This window comes from Pleurodeles waltl, chromosome 9 (genome assembly GCF_031143425.1).
Source record: "Pleurodeles waltl isolate 20211129_DDA chromosome 9, aPleWal1.hap1.20221129, whole genome shotgun sequence".
Taxonomy (NCBI): Eukaryota; Metazoa; Chordata; class Amphibia; order Caudata; family Salamandridae; genus Pleurodeles; species Pleurodeles waltl.
The window spans coordinates 306208909-306229271 of record NC_090448.1 but is presented as its reverse complement, the minus strand read 5'-3'; the positions used below and the strand labels follow the sequence as shown (position 1 = coordinate 306229271).

Genomic DNA, 20363 nt, shown 5'->3' with positions numbered 1-20363 from the left:
CACTCCATGCAACTGCACTCCACACAATGCCACACCATTCCACTCTTTTCTATGCCACTCTTCTCCATGCAACACCGCTCTACGCAATGCCACTTCATGCAACGCCTCTCCATGCCATGCCACTCCAAGTCACTCCTCTCTGTGGAACGCCACTCCATGCAATGCCACTGCACACTCTACCTCAGGCCATGCAGCACCACTCCACTCCCTGCCACACCACTCACTCTACACAACTCTACTCCAAGCAATTGCACTACCAAGTTTCTGGCTATCTCGAGGCTAATGGACTTTTACATCCTATCCAATCAGGATCTCCGATCTGATAAGGAGCACCATCGATGCAAGGGGTAAGGCAGTTCTGATACAGCTGGATCTGTCTGCAGCATTCGACACTGTCCCACATGACAGACTGCTTTTTCGTTTCCTTGAGCTTGGCATTAAAGACAAGGTTTGGAATTGGTTGAAGTAATTCCTTGATGATTGAAAGCAGGAGATTTGGATACCTCCTTACTCTTCCTAGCCGATTGGTGTCAGTTGGGGTCCGCAGGGCTCTGCGCTTAGCCCTACTATGTTTAACATCTATATAGCTTCCCTGGCTAAGCTAATGGAATCCTTCGGACTTAAGATAGTCTCCTACACCCATGACACCCAGATGTTCTTTGCTTTCAGCAAAGGGCAAACCATTAACTCTGATTCAATTCAACCATGTCTTTCTGCTGTTTTTCAGTGGTTGACTGTTAATCAGCTGAAGTGTAATACTGAGAAAATGGAACTGCTCAGTTTTGGACATAATTTTACTTTAAATCTAGATGTCCATTGGCGTTCAGGGGTAACTGCTCCCGACACTCATGCCACTGCTGTAAAATATGTAGCTGTCAAGTCTGATATTAAGATGTCTTTTTACAAACACATCATCTCATTTGTTGGTGTATGTTCCTCAGCATGGCTAAGGCTTTGTATCTTCTATCTCTTTCTTCCAAAATAACTGTAATATTGGCTTTGGTGATGTCCAGAAAGATTACACCAATGCGCTATACGCAGGGGCTGTCGGAAAGAACCCTTTTTTTGGCATGGTTACCCCCACTTTTTCCCTGTTGTCAGTATGCTAGACGGTGTTCACTGGTATCCTGCTCTCTCCTCTAAATTTATTCTAAGTGACCATGCTCTCTCCTCTAAATTTGGTTGGTACTAACATTTTATTTCCACAATTAGCATACTGGTCCCCCCATATAAGTCCCTAGCATATGGCGCCTAGGTACCCAGGACACTGGGGTTCCAGGGGTTCCCTATGGGCTGTAGCAGTTATTCTGCCTCCCATAGGCAGCCAATGCAAAGGGTGTTCTGCAGGTCTGCCATTGCAGTCTGTGTGAACTGGGTGCACGCACCTGGTTTCCCTACAGGTCACTGTAAGTCACCCCTATGGTGGGCTCTCTTAGCCCAGAGTGCAGGTTGCAGGTACCTGTGTGTGAGGGCACCCCTGCACTAGCAAATGTTTCCCCATAAATTCCAGCCCCATATTTACTGGACTTTTATGAGTATGGGGGTGCCATTTTATGTGAGTGCTGGACATAGGTCACGACCTATGTCCAGCTACATAATGGTAACACCGAACCTGGGCATGTTTGGTATCAAACATGCCAGAATAATACCCCAATACTATTGCAAGTATTGGAAATATAATTCCATGCACTCCGGGGGCTCCTTAGAGGACCCCCAGCATTGCTACCACCAGTCTTACAGGGTTTTCCGGGCAGCCCAGCTGCTGCCACCCCTCAGACTGGTGTCTGTCCTCCTGCTGCTTGATCTCATCAAGCCCAGGAAGGCAGAACAAAAGGATTTCCTTTGGGAGAGAGAGGTAACAACCTCTCCCTTTGGAAATAGGTGTGATTGGCTTGGGAGGGGTAGCCTCCCCAAGCCACTGGTTTGCTTTGAAGGGCACATTTGGTGCCCTCAGTGCATAAACTAGTCCACACCGGCTCAGAGACCCTCAGTCCCAGGTCTGGCACGAAACTGAACAAAAGAAAGGGTAGTAACCACTCCCCTGTCCATCACTCCAGGGGAGGTGCCTAGAGCTCCTCCAGAGGGTCTCTGGCTTTTGCCATCTTGATTCCATGGTTGGCAGGGAACTCTGGGAGCATCTGAGTGGCCAGGCCAGGCAGGTGACATCAGAGGCATCCTCTGATAGGTAGTTACCTGGTTAGGTGACCAAGCCCCCTCTTTGGGCTATAAAGGGTCTTCCTCTGGGGTGGGTCCTCAGATGCGGCTTGCAAGATTCCAGCAGGACTCCTCTGCAACCTCTGCTTCAACTTCTGGCATCAGAACAGCGACTGGACCCTCCAGGAACCTACAAGATCCATGAGGAAAACTCTTCTGTAACATTGTATCCAGAATTCCTGCCAGCTTTGCAGAATTTCCCGGGCCGTGCATCTTCAGAAGACTGCAACTCTTCAGCCTGCACAAGAAAAAGGAATCTCGCTTGAGGTGAAGGCATCACTCCCCTGCATCCGCAGGTACCTGGCTGCAACGATGACAGGCTGCATGGATCTCCCCTCATCCCGAGTGGCATGGGTCCTGCATCACAGGTGGTTGTCCGGAGAGTTCTCCTTTGTCCTCTCTACCAGCTGTCGCACTTTGGTGGTGGTAAGTCCTTTCCACTCCACGCAAGATAGCACACCCATGCAGCCCATCCTTTGCAGCTGCCAAGGCTGGTTTGCTTCACCTCTAAGGGGAACTTCAGGCAACTTGTAGCTCCAGCCCCCAGCACTCCCTCCTGCAACTCCTGGGCCTCTGCGTGGTTCTCTGGCGACGTGGGAGCAACTTCTGTGGGTTGCGTGGGCTGCTTCAGCAATTTCTTGGTCCCTGGCCTGTGGGCCAAATGTGGATGCTTCCCCTGCTTCTGTGGGCCTCTGCGGCATGGTGGGTCCCCTGTGACTCCCCCTCCTGGGTAAAGTACTCCTGGACCTTCCTGGCCTCCGGCAGCACCACTTTTCCTCCAACCGCGAATTTGCCTTTGCCGAAGCTTGTTGGTGGAAATCCTTCACCGACAACTATCTGCAATCCAGCTTCCATCGTGGGACAGCTTTTGCACGGACCAGGAACTGTTCTTCAGCTTCTGTGCTGACCTGTCTTCCTTGACCAACTCCAAAAGGTACCTCTGGGTGAGTAGTATCTCCTTTTCCACAGGTCTCCATCTTCGGTAATCCACTGTTGATTTCTTGCAGGCTGTTCCCGGTGTCTTCTTTTTCTTTTCATCCTTTGGGGTGGTTTTTGGGAAATCCAGTGTTTTACTCCTGCATTCCTGGTCACTGGGGGGCCCACTTGCCTGTGTGGTTTCTTAGGACTCCCAGCTCCCCTCTACACGATTTACGTACCTAGGTGGGGGCCTTATGTTCCCATTCCACTTTCTTAGTATATGGTTTGGGCGCCCTCTAGGGTCACTATTGCTTATTGCTATTTTACACTGTTTTCTAACCTTTTTATGCCCCTTACTGTTTATTAGTGTGTGTGTCTATATATATATATTAGTGTATTTACGTTCCTGCTATTGGAGAGTTGCCTCACTAGTATTTTCTGATACGGTGTTCCAAAAATAAAGTACCTTTAATTTTGTACAACCAAGTGTTTTCTTACCTGTGTGTAAGTAGTGTGTCACTGTAGTGGTATTGCAGGAGCTTTGCAGGCCTCCTAAATAAGCACTGGCTGCTCATCCATGGCTACCTCTAGAGAGCCTGGCTTCTAGACACTGCCTACACTTCACTGAGAGGGGATACCTGGACCTGGTACCACAGGTACTCACACACACCAGGCCAGCGTTCTACACCTAGTATATGGCACCCAGGTACCCAGGGCACTGGGACACCAGGGGTTTCCCATTGGCTGCAGCATGTATTATGCCAACCATGGGGAGCCCATGCAAAGTGTATCTGCAGGCCTGCCATGCCTGCTTGAAAGGGTACATGCACCCTTATCACTACAGATCACTGCAAGTCACACCTATGGTACGCCCTCGTAGCCCAGAGGCAGGGAGCAAGTACCTGTGTGTGAGGCCACTCCTGCATGAGCAGAGCTGCCCCCACGAACTCCAGCTACATTTTCATGGACTTCTTGAGTGAGGGGACGCCATTTTATGCGTGTACTGGACATAGGTCACTACCGATGTCCAGCTACATAATGGTAACTCCCAACCTAGGCATGTTTGATATAAAAAATGTTGGAATCATACTCCAATACTGTTGCCAGTATTAGCAGTATGATTCCATCCACTTTGGGGGCTCCTTAGAGGACGCCCTGCACTGCTCGTACCAGGCTTCTGGGGTTTTATGGGCAGCCCGTGCTGCTGCCACCCCTCAGACAAGTTTTTGCCCTCCTGCTGCTTGATCAGCTAAAGCCCAGGAAGGAAGAACAAAGTATTTCCTTTGGGAGACGGAGGGTAACACTCTCTCCCTTTGGAAATAGGTGTTGAATGGCTTGGCAATGGTAGCCTCCCCAAGCCACTGGTATGCTTTGAAGGGCACATTTGGTGACCTCTTTGCATAAAACAGTCTGCACCGGATCAGAGACCTTCAGTCCCTGCTTTGGCGTGAAACTGGACAATGGAAAGGGGAGTGACCACTCCCCTGTCCATCACCATCCCATGGGTGGTGCCCAGAGCTCCTTCAGAGGGTCCCTTCATTCTGCCATCTTGAATACAAGGTGAGCAGAGGCCTCTTGGAGCATCTGAGTGGCCAGGTCAGGCAGGTGACATCAGAGCCCCCTCCCAATAGGTGGTCACCTGGATAGGTGACCAATCGCCCTTTCAGGGCTATTTAGGGTCTCTCTCTTGGGTGGATCCTCAGATTCGGCTTGCAATATTCCAGCAGAACTCCTCTGCAACATCTACTTCGACTTCTGGCCACTGGAACTGCGACTGGACCCTCCAGGAACCAACAATCAGCATCCACAACAAAGACTCGGCGTGCAACATTGTTTCCACGGATCCTTCCAGCTTCTGCAACTTTCCCCCGGCTGCGCATCCTCTGAGGGTGGTAAGTCTTCAGTCTGCACAAGAAGGAATCTCCCTTTGAGTGAAGACGCCACTCCCCTGCATCCGCAGACACAAACAGAAACGACAACCGGCTGCGTGGTTCTCCTCTCATCCTGAGCTGCGTGGATCCTGCATTCCGGGTGGTGGTCTGGAGTAGTCCTCTTGGTCCTCTCTGCCAGCTGCCCAACTTTGTTGATGGTAAGCCCTGGCCTTCCCATGCAGGACAGTACCCCCATGCACTGCGTCTCTTCCAGCTACCAAGGCTTGTTGGCAGCTCCTCCAAGGGATCTTCGGGCTCTGTATAGCCCCAGCCCCCAGTACTCTTCCCTGCGACGCATAGCCCTCAGCATGCTTCTCCTGTGGCGTTGTACCCTTCTTCAGTTGTGCTGCGTGGGCTCCTCTGCGATTCCTGGGTCCTCTTCCAGTGGGTCTCCTGCAGGGACTGCCTTTTCTTCTGTGGACTCTGCCTTGCTGAGTGTCCCCCGAGACTCTCCCCCCCATGGGTTGGGTCCTCATGGACCTTGCTGATCCCCAGCAACTCCACATTTGCTTCATTGAGACTTCTGCCTTTGCCAAGGCTGGTTGGTAAGCCACACCACTGACCAACTGCAATCTTCCATCAGGCGTGGGACGTCAAATTCCTCCTCCAGGAACTCTTCTCCGACTCCAGGGCTGCATTGCTGACAGTCTTCGTCCTACCGTCGATCAACTCCTACAAACACAGACGGGTGGGTAGTGGCTCCTGCCACCACCGGACACTCCTGCGACTTCTGGACTTGATCCCCTTCTTCCACAGGTCGTCCTCTTCAGGAATCCACTGCTGGTTTCTTGCAGTCTTGTCTGGCTGTTGCATTATCTTCTTTAGTCCTTTTGGGTGGTTTGTGGAAAATCCAGTAACTTACTCCTTTCTTCCTTGTCGCTGGAGGGCACTGTGGTGCTTACCTTTGGGGTTTCCTAGTTCCTCCAGCTTCCCTCTACACATTCCACATACCTAGGTGGGGGTCCTGCATCCATATTCCATTTTTTTAGAATATGGTTTGGGCTCCCCGTAGGGTCACCACTGTCTGTTGCTATTGCACTGTTTTCTATTTCTAATGCATTTTTCTGATTACTAGTGTACATATCTAGTGTGTTACCTCCTATTGAAGGGTTGCTTCTCTAGAACTTTCTGGTAATTGTGTCACTAAAATAAAGTACCTTTGTTTTTTGTAACACTGAGTGTTTTTTTTCACGTGTGTAAGTGCTGTTTGACGACGCTGTTATTGCATGAGCTTTGCATGTATCCTAGGTAAGACTTGGCTGCTCATCCACAGCTACCTCTAGACAGCCTGGCTTCTAGACACTGCCTACACTTCACTAATAGGAGAACCCTGGACCTGGTATAAGGTTTAAGTACCATAGGTACCCATCACACACCAGGCCAGCTTCCTACATTGGTGGCGCAGTGTTGGGATAAGCACTTGCAATTGCCTTACCACTCTGTAACTTGGTACTTTCCACAGGAAAGACCACATACTGACTAGTGGTACACACTGTGCTTAGTGTCAGAGAGCTAGTCTCTTAAGTTTGGGTAAACTAGTGGTTTAGGCATAGCCCTTGCTCCAAACTTCTTTGAAGAGACTAGGAGTTATGGTAGTTAGGAACACTTACACCACTCTAACAACACACCATGTCTTTAGTAGGGAACACATCCCAGGCCATAGACTCAGCGCATGTGGGTCTTACCTTCCAGGAGCTCAGGAAGTGTGCTCTGAAAGAAACCTAAAGACAGGAAGGAACTCTAACAAGAGCCTGCTTCTGGGCCTGCTCCTCCAGGATGACCTGGTACCCAGGGGGAGGGAGATGTAGGCTCTATCCCCCTCCAGTGTTAGAAAGACAGGATCGGGACACTGAGGAGGGTCAGCAGGGTCTCTCAGAGGATCACAGAGTCCCTAGTAAACCCCCTAACCCAGCTGGGAGCACTGCAGGTAGTGAGAGGGGAAGCTATACTAGTAGCCCCTCCTTTGTGCCTAGAGGCTTAGTTGAGAGGGTAAATAGGAATAGGGACAGATCCTCCTCTGCTCACTCTCATGTCACCTCAGTCTCTGAGGGGACACACTGTTCAACTCCAGGAGAAGACTCCCTGGATGTCGAACTCAGGCAGCTGAGACTGGAGGAGGCCAGGCTCAGGCTGAAGCAGCACCAGATAGACTTAGATAGGGAAGCCTTAGCCGTGGTGAGAGGCAGGGTTTGGGGTTAGCACCTCATGGTTGCAGCAGCTTTAGTTTCAGGAAGCCTAGGGTCAGGGAGAACTCTTGACTCCAGAAACCTCAACAAGGTTGTTCTTCCTTACAAGGTGAGGGGTGACATATACAACTGGTTCACTACGCTGGAGACAGCCTGTAAGGTGCAAAGGGTCCCTCAGAGACAGTGGGCTGCTATCTTGTGGCTGTCATTCTCTGACAAGGGGAGGGATAGACTCCTCACTGTCAGGGAGGAAGATGTAGACAACTACTCAGTTAAAAAATCTGAACTCTTAGATCGGTTTGGTCTCACCACTGAACAACATGGAATTAAGTTCAGGTTGACCAGAAAAGAGTCCTCACAGGATTGGGTGGATTTTGTGGACTGTTCTGTTAAAGCTTTGGAAGGCCGGTTACAAAGCAGCAAAGTCAGTGACTATCAGGGCTTATACAGTCTCATCTTGATAGAGCATATTTTGACAACTGTGTGTCTGATTTGTTGCATCAATACCTGGTGGACTCTGTCCTCTCCCAAACAATTGGGAAAAAGGCAGACGTTTGGGTCTGTACCAGGGTGAGCAGAAAAGCTCATACGGGGATGACCACAAGAAAAAGGAAGCAGGAAAGTATCAGGACAAGGGTGGGGACAAAGCCAAAAGTAAGGCGTCTTCATCAGGCCCACAAAACTCTTCTGGGGGTGGGTCTAAAACCTCTTCCTCCAATTTTAAAAAGCCTTGGTGCTATGTTTGTAAAAACAAAGGCCATAGGGCAGGAGACAGCTGCTGTCCTAAGAAAGGCATCAAGCCAACCACCACTACCAACCACACTTCTACTTGTAGTGCCCCTCAAAAGAGCAGTAGAGGTGAGACTACTAACAGTAGTCAGTCTAAGGGTGTAGCTGGGCTCACTTTATGGACTGTAGTGTGGGATGGTTTAGTCAGAGAAACCATTGAGGCAGTGCTAGTCTCTGATGGGAGCATTGATTTTGCCAACCTTGCTGCCTGTCCCCTTAACATGGCAAGGCTCGAAAAATCTACTCGACCACTTGCTATGGTGAGTCATAATTGATCAGACTTACTCGCCCTTTCTGGCTAGTTAAACAACAGGTGTACTGTTCAGTCAGAAAGTGGAGGGCCAATAAAATATACCTTTAAATCTTGTTCTTATGTCACGCTTGCTCTGTGTTCACAGACTGAGGTCAAAAGCCAGTTTGTCTTACAATTAATTTCCTTCTGCATGCAGAGTTCCAGGACTTTATAAGGTGAACTGTGTGCCCTGCTGTTTAGAGTGCAAAATAAAAGGATATAGGGTGTCAGTTTTTTACCAGCACACAACATTTAAATGACTAAGTCAAATGTACAAGCATCTCAAAATATATTTCAGTAGTTTTGAAAGCCCATTTTATGTTTTTCTGTCTAATTAAAAAAATATTTTAATAGGATGAACACAAATCACTATACGTGTTGATGTTCAAAGAATATGTTTTCTGAAACCCAATTTTCAAATATTGTTAATACGCTATATAGTTTTATCAGTAAAGCTGCAAGTTAGTTGAAAGGCTTTTGGACATTTATTGGAAATTTACTGTGTGTAGATGACATTATGGTACCACATCATGGTTTAGTTATATATTTATTAAAAGTGAGTGTTTAAACATAAACTGAGAAACACTCCTGCCCTGATGGCGATACTGTTAGTAAACTAAAAGCAAGTCATGGGTTATGTGCCCCCTATACATGGCCTAGATTATTGAGATACATGCAGCACACTTTAGTCTACTTAATCAAACAAAAGAGGTTCTTTTGTACTGCAGAAATGCTGAGCTCACATATTTGGAGGTGCAATCATGTGAGAATGAAGAAAAAGACGCCTCTGTAAACTATTTGCCTAGGATCTCACTATTTGAGGCCCGTTTATGGGTCAAGTACATTACAGTTAGGTTGAGTAGATTATCTAAGTTCTAGTAACAGTACAGTTAGGTCTAGTAAAAGTTTTATGATTGCTGAGGCCTCCATGGGTATGTACAGGCAGCATCCTCTGATAAATGGTGTTGAGGCTGAGGCCTACAGGGACACAGGTGCCAGTGTCACCATGGTGACTGAAAAATTGGTGTCCCCTGAGCAGCACATACTTGGTCACCAGTACCAAGTGCCTGACACCCATAACAACACTGTATGCCTCCCCATGGCAGTGGTTGATTTCAGCTGGAAGGGGGGTTACTGGTCCTAAGAAAGTTGTTGTGTCCATAGACTTACCTGTAGAGTGTCTACTAGCGAATGACTTGGAGACTTCAGCTTGGGCTGAAGTGGAGTTAGAGGCCCATGCAGCAATGCTAGCAATTCTAGGGCATCTTTTTGCCTTGACCAGGACACAGGCAAAGAAGCAAAGAGATCAGGGAAACTTGGAGCCTGGAACGATTGGCCTAATAAAAATAGGCCTATCTGCCCCCGAGGGGGGGCAGAAATGGCCTAAATACAATTTGCCCCCCCAGGGGGCAGATTAGCCTAATTATAATAGCTCGATCTGCCCTCAGGAGGGTCAGGAAAGGCATAAAAATATGTCAGAAAAGGCTTAAAAATATTTTGCCCCACTGGGGAGTGGCCTTGCCCAAGGGACCGCTCCCCTCGTTCAATGAGAAAAAATAAATCCCTGGTGTCTAGTGGTTTCTGCCCACTTGGAGGCAGATTGGTCCAATAAAAATAGGCAGATCTGCCTAATAGTTATTTTGCCCCCCCCACCCAGGGGAGAGACCTTTGCCTAAGGGGTCGCTCCCCACATATAAAAAAAATTATCCCTGGTGTCTAGCGGTTTCTGCCTCCCCTGGGGGCAGATCAGCCTAATTATAATAGGCCGATCTGCCCCCGAAGGGGGGGGGGCAGAAATAGCCTAAAAGTAATTTGCCTCCCCGGGGAGCGGCTCTTGCCCAAGGGGCCCCTTCCCTTATGCATAAAATAAAATTTTAAAAAATTAAAAAAAACACACCCTGGTGTCTAATGGGCATTTCTGCTGCCCAATCGCATTGCAGAAATGCTGAGAAAGACAAAGGAAAGGAAAGGCAAAGCCTTTCCTTTCCTTTGATGCCTCTCTCGGGCCCTCCATGTGATCGGAGGAGAAATTATTTTGCATTTCTCCTTCGATCACACGCTGACGTCATCAGACGCCACGGGGGGAGGGGTGGTGCGTTTTATAAATTCCAGCACTATCACTCCACTCTACGCAACGTCACTCCACCCTACACAACTCCATACCACACAACTCCACGCAACACTAAGCCACTCTGCTCTAAGAAACGCCACTGCGCTCTATGCAACGCCACTCCACCCTATTCCATGCAACGCCACACCACTCCACTTTACACAAAGCCACTCCTCACTATGCAACGTACTACGTTCCATGCAACGGCAATCGGCTTTACGCAACGCCACTCCAGGCGACTGTATTCCACGATATACTTCACGCCAGTCTACCCCACTCCAAGCAAAGCCACTCTACGCAATGCCATGTCATGCAACTTCATTATGTGCAACGCCACTCGACACAACAACACGCTATGCCACTGTCCTCAAGCTACTCCTGGCAACGCCACTCTATGGAACTACACTCTACACGCCATTCCACTCCACTCTGAGGCTCTATGCTACTCCACTATCCTCAACGCCACTCAACTGTACAATACTTTATGCCATTCCCCTCTCCAACACTACTCCACTCTATGCCACTCCACTCTCACAATCTACTCCACTCTAGGCCACTCTACACTACACCCTTTATGCCACTTAACTCTGCTCTACACCACTCCGCAACACCCTATAGCACTTCACAACACTCAAACTCCACTCTAACAATCTACTCCACTCAACTCTACATTCTTTCACTATACAACACTATACTCCCTACATTACACTGCACAACACTACACGCCCCCTCTATAACACATCATGCCACTTAACTCTACCTCACACTGTCTAAAGAGTACACTACCACCTCCTCATCCACAACTGTTGCCATGTTTAATAGCAGAATGCTTTAGCAATCAGTCATTCTGGCTGGAGAGTGTGATAATTAACAATGACATCACTCCTCTTCTTTCCCCACCCCACTCCTCTTTCCCCAAACAACATCCAGTTTAACTTATAAACAGCACATCACTTGCCTCATATGAAGGAGATAATCAATGAGAGCCACCCTCTGTGCCTTTTACATCATTGTTTTGTCTCTCAATGCGATGCATTCTGGGAGTCTCTTTTGCACTTTGTGTGAGAAATAAAACATCACATTTTAAATAGACTTTATTTCAGGATATACCGGAATAACATGAAAAAGGAGAAAGTTGAACTTTTCCTTGATTAGTAAAGAAGGTTGTTGTGAGTGTGAAGTGGATTACATTCTGTAATTCTTGCATTTTGCTCAATAAAAGGATGTTAACAAACCGCGATCTTTTGCTGGGGCTATTTATAAAACATATGCAAAATGTTGGACTCGTCACAATAGTACTCAAAGTTAAAACTAGCCTTTCTGCCTAGAGTAGTTCCTCACATTACTGAGTATGCAATTCAATAACTGCATCTCATTTCCTCTAAAGATGGCTGGGCATATCAGACCATTCATGCTAGAAGGAGTGTTGTAAATCATGGAAAGAGGGGATGGGAGAAGGGGGACACCCAACTAATGGAGTCGTAACCAAGTTCTGTGTAGATCTAGTCAGGGTCTAGGTCTGTCATGAACATATCCGTAAGTGCAACAAGCTAATTTATGAATAATCAGTAGGTGATACAATCCTACTTAAGGACTAAATATTTATAAAGCAAACAAGCTGATAAGACACTAATACTGAGCTAATGCAAACACAATGAATGAACAAATGAGCTTATATTTGTAACGATGAGGAGCCTATGCAGGAATAAATAAAGAACAACTAAGCCATTTCGAGGGCAGCCAACAATGTGAGATGCTATTCACAACATTCTGGTGCCTTCACTTTTAATCAGAAGGGGTTTAAGGGGCTAATTTAAGGGATAGCTGATGCTTGCGGAAAGACCAACACAACCAGAAGAGTATCCATGTTCTCTTTTTGTCTATTCATCTAACCATGCAAGGGTACCATTTAGGTGGAGTAGGTGTTAAGGGAGAGGAGGCCATCTTATGTCAGTCCTGAAGACCCAAGAAAAGTAATGATTAGTACATAAATGCTTTTGTGTGCTCAGGATGCTGGGAGGTCACTGCTTGTCAAAGAAAGCAGATGTTAAGACATTACAAAAGCAGCAATCATTCAGAAAAGGTAAAGAAGGTTTAGGTCGCCCGGACATTGAGAAATAATGGTGGCAAGAAGACAACTGAGTCCTTTGTGCAACCCCAAGATTGGGTGTCTCATTTTAGTAATTTATATTCTTGCAATGATGTTACAGCATGGGTAGGCATTGTCTCCCTCTTAGCAGCTAAATTAAAGAACCAAAATACTTTAGTTTTAGAGCCTAGGGAGACCGAAGAGGCATTCAGGTCTAGGTTATTAGGAAAAACACCAGGCCCCAATCAGATCCCAAACAAGCTTTTTAAATGACATCTTGCAGCTTGGGGTCCTTATACGAATCATCTTTCAAATGCCAACCTAAAGTCAGACTTGGGGTTCTGCAGAAATTATCCCAAACTACAAGAAGGGTCAGCACAGCCTCCTGAGTAGTTTACGGCCGATCAGCTTAATCGACAACTCCACCTACACTGGAGAATAAAACTAGTCATTGTTCTGGTAGGTCATCAAGGAGTTATAACTCTCGTCTTGTTTAATATGGGTGGTAGGAATACATCCCAGTCATGCTCACAAAAGGCAAGTCTCGCTCCCCCGCCTTAAAATCTACTGCTCATTCAGCAATATAACTAGTCAATGTCTAGAGCGCCTAAATCTGACTTGGTCGCACTCATCCTAATTTATTTACATTGGTTACCCCATGGTAATAAATCTGTCATTCAAGGTTGTCTGCATCATCTATAAAGCAATAACACTACACTGACCAGCATATTTTAACAAATTCATTGTAGGGCATGCTCATGTTAGGACTATGAAATCACCCCTTATTCCGGAAATCAAAGAACAGCAAATCAAAGTATCAAACAAGGAATTCTTATACCTTGTTCCAAAAATTCTGCCACGCCTAACTTGAAGGCATCAGATATTCCATTGCTACTCACCTTCAATACAGAAATGAGAATTAATTACTATGGGAATGTGTGCTGAAAAAACATATATGCGGAAATCTGCCCTTGTTCAGATTTTTCCATTTGAACCCATAAGGGAATGCATTTTCCTTAGACTGTTGCACTAAATATCAATCTGCCTTTTGCACTTCCTGTTACATGTATCACACTCAGATAACATTTCTTTAACTTCCACTAACATACTTTAAATAAGTGTGAAAGGCAGTTTTCCAGGAAAAATGGTTCGCTTTTTGGCTAAATTAGGTATCTATTCCTAAAAATCAGAACACATGGAACATCACCAACCACTTACTTGACAGATCACCAGGAAAGTCATCTTCCTTCTCATCAGATTTCGATAGTTTTCTTTTTCCAACCATGACAGCCAATTATGTATTGGATCTCTTGCCACAAATGCAGAACTAGAAAAAAAATAAAAGGATAACTTTAAAATCAAGCTACTGAGAAACTGTGCTGCCAAGGCTTTCAAACGTAACCAAGTATCAAGCTTACACTTGGTGTGTCTTACTAAAGGGGGATTTGATTTTGGAAGAGGAATTGTAAAGGGGCAAGCTCAAAGTAGTGCGCTTCCAAGGCAGTTCTCTTAGGAAGCAAAATCTCAAAGAATCTAGAGTCAAAATCTCTGACTTTTACTTGACATTCTCAGGGGTTTAAAATGAGTTAAATGCGGTGTCCTTAACTGAGGGCAGGACCAAAGGAAATCAACTCTCATGTATGACAATTACTGGGTGGATTATCAGGAAGAATGTTACAGATGTAAAGGGATGCACAATTGCACATATCTAGCTTAATTCAAACGCAATCATTAAACGGGTTTCTGACGAACATATGTATGCAGGCATGATGGTTATTTCTGGAATATTTAAAGTTCAACGTAAAATGGAGATTTTCTTAGCTTTCAGTGAAAGAAAGTCTTGATTTTATTAAAGGCATGGAGGCGAGTATTATGCTATCTTCTCTTGCTTTAATTCAATAGCAGCCAAGAAAAACACTACAACTCCCAGCATTCATAGCTGGGAAACTACAAAAACATATCAAAACAGAACGAACCAATCAGGACACAAACTGAGTATAAACGTCTTGACAGAGCAACAAGTCCTCTTTTCTTGCTGCTCGCAATCAAGATAAGTACCACTTTTATTGTCTATTAATTTTATCTATTTACAGTATGTTAGTTGTATTAATGTTTTATATGTATATTTATTCATATGGTTATGTTTACATGATGTAACGTGCATGTTATTCGTTTCTGCTCGTTATAGAACGCAATGTCCTGTAACGAGCGTCCTCGTCGGGCAGTGCGCGCTTTCTAAACTGTCACCTCCAAAGGTAGCGCGCTTACCGGCAGTTCGTTTCTGCGGTTGTAAAGGCAGTGGCCGGCTCCTTCATCCTATTGCAGGCGTTTGACACTGGTATTTTTGTTTTCTTCACCAGCGTTCGTGGTGTCTTGCCTCCGTCTGCTCTGGAGTGCTAGGCCACACCCCCCCTTTGTTATTAATTCTGACAGGAATACTTCCTGCTTTCTCCGGCTAGAAAATAAACCCTTAGTAGTCAGCGAGTTATATTCTTTATTTAGTGGAGCTGGTTATCTTTTGGTCCCTCATTTAATTGGAGCTGATATTTAGAAATACCTCTGGTTTGACTTCTAAAAAGCCCAGAAAAAGAGGGGCAGACAATTTGGCTCCAAATATGGACTCTCCTTCAACATTTTCGGTTTCTGAACCTAGTACATCCACAAATCTTTGTTTTCCCATACATATTACTCAATTGGGAGACACGGACGATGATTTGGGTGATAAGGATAAGGATGATCCAGACATAATGATCTGGTCAGGGCATGTGGAGAAGAGGCGTAAAACTTCTCTTTCTGAACTGGGAGAGTCCTCTAAAGTTTCTAATTCCAATGAATCCATTTTAGACTTTTCAGGTCAACCGATGTTTGATCCTGCGCTTATCCGTCACCCAAATTCCACTGAGTGGACACCCTGTGATCATGTCGCCACGTCTCCAATAAATTACATCAACCCTTAGACAAATTGTCTCGCAATAGATTAAAATCAGAATGTCCTAGACCGTCCTTATCTAATAATATTTCCGCCACTCCTGTGATTGACCCTAATATGTTAATGTTTTTCACTAAGTTTGGACCCTAAAAAGGGGGTGGGTAGAGCATGGACCAATTGTCAAGATAGATTGTTGGATGTTTCTGGTCCGTTAACAAGAATTTTAGATTTAGCAGAAGAGGCCAGAATGGAGGGCACCAAAGTCGACCCTGTCACTTTATCAAATTGGTAAGAAGAAAGTAGCATACAGCAAAATATTGCTACCTCCATTTTGTTGTGTTTTTTAACAGTACATTTTCTGCATGCATTCTACGTATCTGAACCCTCAAGAACTCCTTCACCAGAAGGAACAAAGGACTGAAAATGTAACAATATACGAAAGAGAGAGAAGGTACCACCCTGCATTACAAGGAATAAAATATTCTCGACTTACATTGAAACGATAGTGCATGTCATCTCTGAATTCTGTGATCGTATAAAGGAACTCCTTAGTGACTCGCAATATGTGTATATTATATGGAAGGTGAACATGCATGAAATGAAAAAAAAAAAAAAAAGATCTTTCCAGGGATATGCAGATTGTACTTCCAACATGGGCTTACAGAATGTCGACATCTGCAGTTTTATACCTGAAGCTGATATAAAATGGCATCTTGGCTGTTGGCAGTTGTGGGAAGCTGGCCTGGTGTGTGGTGAGCACCTATGGAGTTATCACCTTATACCAGGTCCAGGTATCCCCTATTAGTTAAGTGAAGGCAGTGTCTAGAAAGCCGAGGCTCTCTAGAGGTAGCTGTACATGAGCAGACAAGACTTATCTAGGAGACATGCAAAGCTTATGCGCTACCACTACAGTCACACAGCATTTACACACATGAAAGAAACACAGTGTTGAAAAATAAAGATACTTTTTTATAGTAACATAATTACTAAAATACTATATATATAGACAATACTCAACTAGGAGGAGAGTAAACACACTATTATGTACACATTAGAAGTCAGTGATTAGCATAGAAAACAATAGCAAATAGTTTTTAAAAAATATAGCAATTAGTAAAGGCCCTAGGGGGAGACCAAACCACACACTGTGGAATGCGAAAGGCAGTCCCCCACCCAAGGTAGTGGAATCAGTTAAGGGGAGCTGGAGGAACTAGGATCCCTAAAAGGTAAATACCACGGTGCCCTATAGCGACCAGGAGGGAGGAGTTAAGTACCTTTTTTTCCTCAAACCCACAGGAGAACTTTAGAAAAAGACTGTGCAAGACCCAGACAAGACCAGAAGAAACCAAAGGTGGATCCTGAAAGAAGGGGACCTGCAAAAGAAGGGGACCAAGTCCAGTTCAAGATGGAGTGTCTGATTGTGGCAGGAGCCACTACCCATCCTTCTGGAGATGCAGCACCAGGTCGACGAGGAAGACAAGGAGTCAGCTGTGCAGCACCGGAGCAGGAGAAGAGTTCCAGAAGTGATGCAGGCGATGTACCTCAACGGAAGAAGAGTTGCAGTCAGTCAGTGATGTTGGAAAACCACCAACAAGCCTTGGCAAAGGCAAAAGTCGCACATGAAGAGTTGCAGAGCTGCCAGGGGCCAGCAAGATCCAGTGGGACTTAACCCAAGGAGGGGAGTCCCAGGGACCCTCAGCAGTGAGGAGAGTCAGAAGACGAGGAGGCAGCCCCCAAAGGCGACTCACAGGCAGCAGGCACAGGAGTCACAGTGAGGCCCATTCAGCACACCTGGAGAGGAGCCCCACATTGGTGGGGCAGGCAGGAGACTGTGCTTTGCAGGGAATAGTGCAGGAGGCTGGGGCTATAGGGAGCCTGAAGATCCCTTGGAAGAGAAGCCAACAAGCCTTGGTAACTGCAAGAGTCGCGGTGCACAGGGGTACTGTCCTGCAAGGAAAGGCAAGGGCTCACCGTTTCCCAAGTTGGTCAGCTGGTAGAGAAGACTGAGGGAACCAATCCAGGCCACCACCTGTGTTGCAGTATCCATGCAGTTCTGCAGGAGAGGGGATCCAACCAAACGGACGTCGTTGCAGTTGGTGCCTGCGGATGCAGGGGAGCGACTCCTTCACTCCAAGGGAGATACCTTCTTGCTTCCTGTGCAGGCTGACGCCTGTCACCCTCGGTGGATGCACATCCAGGGAAATGTTACAGTAGCTGGAAGGAGCAGGAGAAACAATGTTGCAGAGCAGAGTCGTCGCTGGAGTTGCAGATTGTTGATTACTGGAGGGTCCAGTTCCAGTCCCGGTGGCCAAAAGGTGAAGTAAACGATGCAGAGAAGTCCGGCTGGAATCTTGCATGTCAGATCTGAAGACCAACCCAAGAAGGATACCTTAAATAGCCCAGGAAGGGGGACTGGTCACCTGGCAGGGTGACTATCTTTCAGGCGAGGGCTGTGATGTCACCAGGCTGACCTGGCCACTCAGATGCTCCCAGGGCCCTCTGCCCACCTTGGATTCAAGATGGCAGAATCAAGGAGGAGGAGCTCTGGGCCCCACCCCTGGGGTGGTGATGGACAGGGGAGTGGTCACTTCCCTTTCCATTGTCTAGTTTTGCGCGAGAGCAGGGACTGGGAGTCCCAAGACTGGTGCAAACTGGTTATGCACGGAGGGCACCAAATGTGCCCTTCAAAGCTTACCAGTGGCTTGGGTAGCCTACCCCTTCCAAGCCATGTAACACCTATTTCCAAGGGAGAAGGTGTTACCTTCCTCTTCCACAGGAAATCCTTTGTTCTGCCTTCCTCTGCCTGAGCTGGTCAAGCACCAGGAGAGCAGAAACCTGTCTGAGGGGTGGCAGCAACGCAGGCTACCCCGAAAACCCCATAGGACTGGTAGGAGCAATGCTGGGGGTCCTCTAAGGAGCCCCCAGAGTGCAAGGAATCATACAACCAATACTGGCAACGGTATTGGTGTATGATTCAACATATTTGATACCAAACATGTCGAGGTTCGGAGTTACCATTATGTAGCTGGATACAGGTAGTGACCGGTGTCCAGTACACAGGTAAAATGGCTTCCCCTCAGTCCAGGGTAATGGAGGTGGAATTCGTAGGGGCACCTCTGCTCATGCAGGGTTGCCCTCACACACAAGTACCTGTACCCTGCTCTCTGGACTAGGAGGGTCTACCATAGGTGCGACTTACAGTAACCTGGTGCAGTGACCTGTAGTGAAAGGGTGCATGCACCTTTTCACGCAGGCTGCAATGGCAGGCCTGCAGACACATTTTGCATGGGCTCCCATGGACGATACAGTAAGTGCTGCAGCCCATGGCTAACCCCAGGTGCCCCAGTGCCCTGGGTAGCTAAGTACCATATATTAGGGACTTATATGGGGGAACCAGTATGCAATTGTGGGGTGAGTAAAGTCCCAAGCAATCAAATTTAGAGTGAGAGACCACAGTCACTGGGGTCCTAGTTAGCAGGATCCCAGTGAACACAGTCAAAACACATTGACAGCAGGCAAAAAGTGGGGGGTAACCATGCCAAAAAGAGGCTACTTTCCTACAGTGGTGATTTTAACTGGACAAAGAGTCAGTATTGGATAGGTAGAATACCTGATGAACGAGTCAGGCTGATAACTGATGTTCTACTGTATGGGTGTGGAGAGTGATTGGAAGTTGTCAGAATGGCAGTGAAGGTTTACAGGTGCAGTGTTTGGTAGACAGTGTAGAGAGTGTGACTGGGCATGGCTGAGGAAAGTATGGCGTGAGTTACGGAGTGTAAAGTTAATGTGGTGCAGAACATGAACTCCAATGATCAGAAAAATTGTCAGCCTCCAAGTTTGTTTGTCAGTGAAATATAGTTGCCATTTTAATGTTTATAGGGGTTCCTGAAAATACAGAAGCAAGCAAGATGGTTAGTCAATGCTACCTAGCTACTATTGTGAGTATCAGATTCTAAATCTGGTTAGTCAATGCTAAACTAAATCTTGTTAGTCATTGCTATGCAGTACCAACAATAGGAAATAAAAGTGATTTCCCCCACAGTTGCTACTTCATAAAAGAGCAAGCAAGGTGGTGCCATGCAAGCAAACATATTAAGTGTGGCTTTCACTGAGAGCTTCTAGTGTGAATATCAGATTCTAAATCTGGTTAGTCAATGTTATGACGTACCAACAATGGAAATAAAAGTGGTTTCCCAAAGTTGCTACTTCATAAAAGAGTTCTATGCTGCTCTGAAATGGCTCTCGGACCTTATCAGTGCAGCACTAGCCTTCTGCTCCAACGGAGAGCAGAGAGCACATCTTTGGGTGTAGAGACAAGGCACAGAGAGTAACGAGGGTGAGAAACAGAAGACCAGGTATGCTTTTTTTTAAAAAAAAATTGGGACAAAGAAATTGTACTATTACTCCTTTGCCCCTACACAGCAGTTGATAGCGGGGGGATATAGAATTATAGCCAGGTAACAGAAGAACAAGGATGTTTTTCGCCTCAAAATTCCAAAGAGATGCATCATTTGTGCTCCGCTCTTGTTGTCTATTTGATGTCACTCTGAACCCCTCATTGAAAAGCATCCCTGTTCTTCAGTGTTACACATATAAAGTTCTATATTTTCTAACACTGTAATGGCTAAGCCTGCCATCCTCTTCTGTCACCTTCCTGATGTGCCCCTGTCTGGGCATGTCAATTTCTCTCACTGTATGGTTGACATCATGGCCCATTTCTCAGGATACCATGTTTTTTGTACTCTGATTTAAAAAAAAATCTTTGGATCTGGAAATTGTAGTTTTAGTTTGTATCCAGTAACCCAATTATACATAAAGTTCTCAAAATGATTCATACCAGAAAACCCTAGATCCGCAAAGCTGTCATGTTTCCAGATTCTATCCATTACAAGGTCATCCATTCAA

At 46.3% G+C, this 20363-nt stretch overlaps 1 protein-coding gene across 1 annotated transcript in view; it reads right to left on the bottom strand.

Annotated features, from left to right (window-relative positions):
* FANCD2 (FA complementation group D2) overlaps positions 1-20363 on the bottom strand; it is a 1182674-nt gene that overhangs the window by 1156748 nt on the left and 5563 nt on the right. Inside the window, exon 2 of the mRNA XM_069206781.1 lies at positions 13748-13856. Coding sequence (XP_069062882.1) covers positions 13748-13814 — 67 coding nt within the window. The 5' untranslated portion in view covers positions 13815-13856. The remainder of the gene's footprint in view (positions 1-13747; positions 13857-20363) is intronic.